Genomic DNA, 4,950 nt, shown 5'->3' with positions numbered 1-4,950 from the left:
GTATTCCAGGTTTAGTCATCGAAATCTGAGAGTGGGTGTCAAGGACTAGCGCCGGAAAAAGGCCCAATGTCGGTGGCCGCCCGCTAGTCCTCCTACTGTAGCAATCAAGAGTTGCAACCCCACCATCGTATCCTTGGGAACCGCGGTCCGAGTCAAATCGGCGCCTCGTCTAATGGGGTTCGGGTTCGTTTCCGAGTTGGAGGTGCTGAATTTCCTGGTGGTTTAAGAGTGGGCCCACCGTGGATTCAGGGACGCTTGGATCCATGAGGGGAGCCTCCCCTCTTTCCGGAGACGAACGCCGAATGGCCCTAGAGGAAGGCGACTAAGGAACGATCATTTGGAAGGACCTGTACTCGAGCGCGGGGTTTGAGAACCGTATCAGCCGCATCGATCCTCGTTCGCTGGATCGGAGTGGGGATAACATTCCAACGTAATACGCGAAAAACTCCGAAATACCACGCGAGGCGTGAGGATAGGAGAGACAGAGAACAATCCAGTGCTGGGACACGGGCGCGTGGCCCTTCGTGGGGGGTAATGAGTGGTGGGGATAGAGCGAATTCGGGAGCTCTTGCCTACGAACGAGGCGAGGGATCATCAGTCTACGATCGATATCCTGTGCTGTGAGTCGTGTGTAAGTGCCCTTTGGATTACCTGGTTGTTCTTGGCTGATTCGGAGGAACTCTCGGTGAGCTCGTTCCTCTTTCTCTCCATTAATACGTTCGATCCCGTGATTCTTTAATCATTTATTTGGCGTTCCCTTTGTAGCACTAGTCATTTTGTTTGGCGAACCACGATGCCGTGTTCTTTTGCGACAGTCTCGCGTTCACGCCACGTGGGTATTAATTTTTAGAGTTTGAGGAATCACGGGAGGAGAACAATTGCGATCCAAATCGGCTTTGTTTTTCTTATTGTGCGCTATTTTTCGAGTCATTAATTCCTATTAGTTGTTTTATTATGAGAATTTTAGTGGAATATTACGGCCAATATTACGTCGTAATATTTCAAAGTTTCGTAACTGCGTAACTGCGAACTATCGGGTTCGCCTCAGTCTCTCTCTCAGCGCGCGCTCAAGGCCAGCGTCGTCCTCGCGTGTTTACCTTTTTTCTGGCACTTCGCGCTCGCCGCGCGGGCTATCTCCAAGCCGATTTCGTTATCTTATGCTCCGGCGTATTATGTTCTATATTTTCCGTGGTCGAGAATCCCTGGCGAAACATTATTACCTCGTCGGGATTTATTATTTTGCGTACGATTATTGCGTTATTATATTTTGCCTTGTAAATGGAATTCGTCAAGCTGCCTACACGCCACGACGCACCGCTGCTTACCTATCCATTCTGGACTACCTCGCAGCGGTGATTCCATATTTTTCTTTATCGAGTTTGATTCTTTCGTGTACGATTATTGCGTTATTATATCTTACTTTGTAAATGGAATTCGTCAAGCTGCCTACACGCCACGACGCACCGCTGCTTACCTATCCATTCTGGACTACCTCGCAGCGGTGATTCCATATTTTTCTTTATCGAGTTTGATTCTTTCGTGTACGATTATTGCGTTATTATATCTTACTTTGTAAATGGAATTCGTCAAGCTGCCTACACGCCACGACGCACCGCTGCTTACCTATCCATTCTGGACTACCTCGCAGCGGTGATTCCATATTTTTCTTTATCGAGTTTGATTCTTTCGTGTACGATTATTGCGTTATTATATCTTACTTTGTAAATGGAATTCGTCAAGCTGCCTACACGCCACGACGCACCGCTGCTTACCTATCCATTCTGGACTACCTCGCAGCGGTGATTCCATATTTTTCTTTATCGAGTTTGATTCTTTCGTGTACGATTATTGCGTTATTATATCTTACTTTGTAAATGGAATTCGTCAAGCTGCCTACACGCCACGACGCACCGCTGCTTACCTATCCATTCTGGACTACCTCGCAGCGGTGATTCCATATTTTTCGTTATCGGGTTTGATTAGTTCGGGCGCGATTATGGCGTTATTATATTTTGCTTTGTGAATGGAATTCGTCAAGCTGCCTACACGCCACGACGCACCGCTGCTTACTTATCCGTTTCGGACTACCTCGCAGCGGTGATTCCATACTTTCGTTATCGTGTTCTATTTCTTTCGCGTGCGATTCCTACAGCATTACATTATAATTTTTGTTTGTAAATGGAGACGTCGAGTTGCCTACAAGCCACGACGCACCGCTGCTTACCTATCCGTTTCGGACTACCTCGCAGCGGTGATTCCATACTTCCTTTATCGCGATTTATTTCTCTCGCGTGCGATTCCTGCGTCATTCTGTCATAGTAATTTTGTGTAAATGGAGGCGTCAAGTTGCCTGCAAGCCCCGACGCGCCGCTGCTTACCTATCCTATTTGGACTACCTCGCCGCGGCGACTCCGAATTTTCTTTGGTGGAACTTCTTTCCTCGCGCACAACTGATTCGGTGGTCGATTTCGTTACTTTATTATTTTGTTTATCAGTTCGATCGGACCCAATTTTGTTATTACTTCCTGTACTATTGTGGGCGAGCCACGACTACCTCCGACTAATAAACCGCATTTTAAGTCGAAATAACTACGCGTTGAGTACCTCTTTTGACCTTTTATGTTACCTCGTGTTGTTACTCTCACCTTGGGCCAGCCCCTCTACCACTTCGTACCTCAGTTGGAGCTGAGTAGCCGGACCGTCCTCGGTCACCTGTGTCGGGTGGCTCGGAAGGTCGTATTTGGCGAGGTAGGGCGAAAAATAAGTCGGTATTCCGACGGTACTTTGGTACCTGGCGCCCAGCCCGACCTCGCCGGTACGCCTCCACCCGTTAGCGGGTCAGGTGAGTCGAGAAGGGACAGGTTGGACCCTTTGCGGGGAAAAATCTCGTTACAGTACTTGTCCCAACCTTTTTTTTCCTAGGGTATAAATTATTAACGTCATAATACATTAAATACGTAGACGGTTCCGACGGATCATAAGATGGCATGTATTTATTATTGGCGCGGGCATATCTACCACTGCATTGGCTTAGACCTCCACGAATGCCTCTTTCCATAAATAAGACCATGTCAATATCTGTGAGCAATTCGAATCTGATCTTTGTGTATCGCATCATTGCATCCCAGGTGTATCCAGGAAGTGTATAATAATATGCGGGATCGAGACCGTAACTTTTCAAACAGGTGTTACGAAAATTTTCAAAAATGTCAGCTAGCAATAAAACATCGGTTTTTAAATATAAATCACTGTATTCTCCAAGTGTTTGAGTGGAAAATCGCTCCCAAACGGTCAAAGCATGAGCGTACTTATTTTCCGATACCGTTGAATCGGTTAAAGAACTATAGAATGATGCTCGCGGTGGAAGTGCCGTTTCCTCCAGTCTGTCAAAGCTATCGATGTACTCGTATGGGAATACACCTTTTCGCGTTAACAGATTGAAATTATCGGTATCTCGGAATTCAGATTTTAAAACCGTGAGTTGATCAGGAGTCAAGAAAGATGCTAATTTATCAAGACTTGTGTTCAGAAATCTATATGAATCAATGAAGCGCAACTTAATATTTTTTCTATGATCTTTCGAAGTTATAACGGTTTTCGAAAAAGAAATATACTTTTCTTTCGTTATAGGTAGTAAATCAGTTTTCCCCTTGAACGCCGTAGCTACTTCTTTGATGATAAAATGAGCATCGTAACCCGACAAATTATGGAAAACTATGGGGATGAAGAAAGACTCTTGATATTTTAAATTACAGTCTTGATGCGCTGGACCTCTGAATTTGCCTGTTAAATGACAATGATCGCGTACTCGAATATCACCCAGTACGAATGGTTTCTCACAGATATGACATTCCGTATTTTCTCGGAATTTTCGCCACTCTTGTGGAGTCAATTCTTTCATCGGAATGATGGTATATAAAATGGTTGCTACTTGTTTCGCCAATTGTTCTAATCTACGTACGAACCATTGAACGCAGTCCTCGCCCCGATGTGTGTGATACCCTGACAATGATTCGTCATACGAGCAGTTGACGTAGTATCCCACGCTGAAGACTTGGTGATGTTGATATTTATTGCGGTCCATATCTTCAGCCGTGGTTTTTTTCAAAATGCACTCGAGGTCGGCATACACGATGAACGGTAGAAGCTCCTTTCGATTCACGTTCTTGAATTCCAACCATTTGTCATGTGCATTAGGCAGCAGAATCGCGCAATCGTTCATCTCGCCACAATCCACCTCATGTGATTGGAGCTTCTCATGAGATGAAAAATAATGAAGGCATCTATAAAGGAGCAGAAAAAAACATTTTTTAATTACTCACAAATTTTTATTATATTTTAAAAATCGTATATATATAGTGGTATACCGATATCACTTACCGATCACAGATGTATTTTCGACCGTTGTGCTTATTCAGCTGCTTGCTCACTAACTGCGATAGATTTTTAATCCATGCGAAATGTCCCATGTTTACATCCCTCGCATCTTCTATGTATAGTAAATTGATGTGTCTCTCCTTTTTTTGTTTGCTCAAGCGAATGGGTTGAACCACATCATTTGGTACACTATATATATTTATTGAGAGGTTGTTGAGATTCTCAAATTTTTTCATTTGATCTTAGTTATGGGGAAATTGATACCCGCAAGATTTAAGACCGTTGAGTAATGTGGATACGATGATGGGCGTTCGCTATATTTTGCGACTGGGTAGAGTGCCGCAACCACCGCCCAGCCGAAACACGCGTTATCATTGGATTTCACATTGATCACAGCTCTCTTCGATATAACATTTTTTGATAATGTTATATGACAACCCGCACGCATAGAATTATACTTATTTATATTAAGAGTTAAATTTAAAATTGAACTTAATGTCCAACCGCTCTCACTCTCTTGAAATTCGTCGAGTGATTTTAACGTCGATTCAACCACTTTCTTTTGGTACCAAT

The 4,950-nt window shown here is 44.1% G+C and overlaps 1 protein-coding gene across 1 annotated transcript; it reads right to left on the bottom strand.

Annotated features, from left to right (window-relative positions):
• Positions 1–2,622: 2,622 nt before the first annotated feature.
• LOC122416219 (uncharacterized) lies at positions 2,623–4,469 on the bottom strand. The gene is made up of 3 exons (XM_043428973.1): positions 4,381–4,469; positions 2,958–4,283; positions 2,623–2,821 (listed from the first exon to the last, which is right to left on the bottom strand). Exons 1-3 carry the CDS (start codon positions 4,467–4,469, stop codon positions 2,623–2,625), a joined length of 1,614 nt encoding a protein of 537 aa, XP_043284908.1.
• Positions 4,470–4,950: the final 481 nt, after the last annotated feature.

This window comes from Venturia canescens, chromosome 9 (genome assembly GCF_019457755.1).
Source record: "Venturia canescens isolate UGA chromosome 9, ASM1945775v1, whole genome shotgun sequence".
NCBI classification, from domain to species: domain Eukaryota; kingdom Metazoa; phylum Arthropoda; class Insecta; order Hymenoptera; family Ichneumonidae; genus Venturia; species Venturia canescens.
This window is presented reverse-complemented; position numbering and strand designations above follow the sequence as displayed.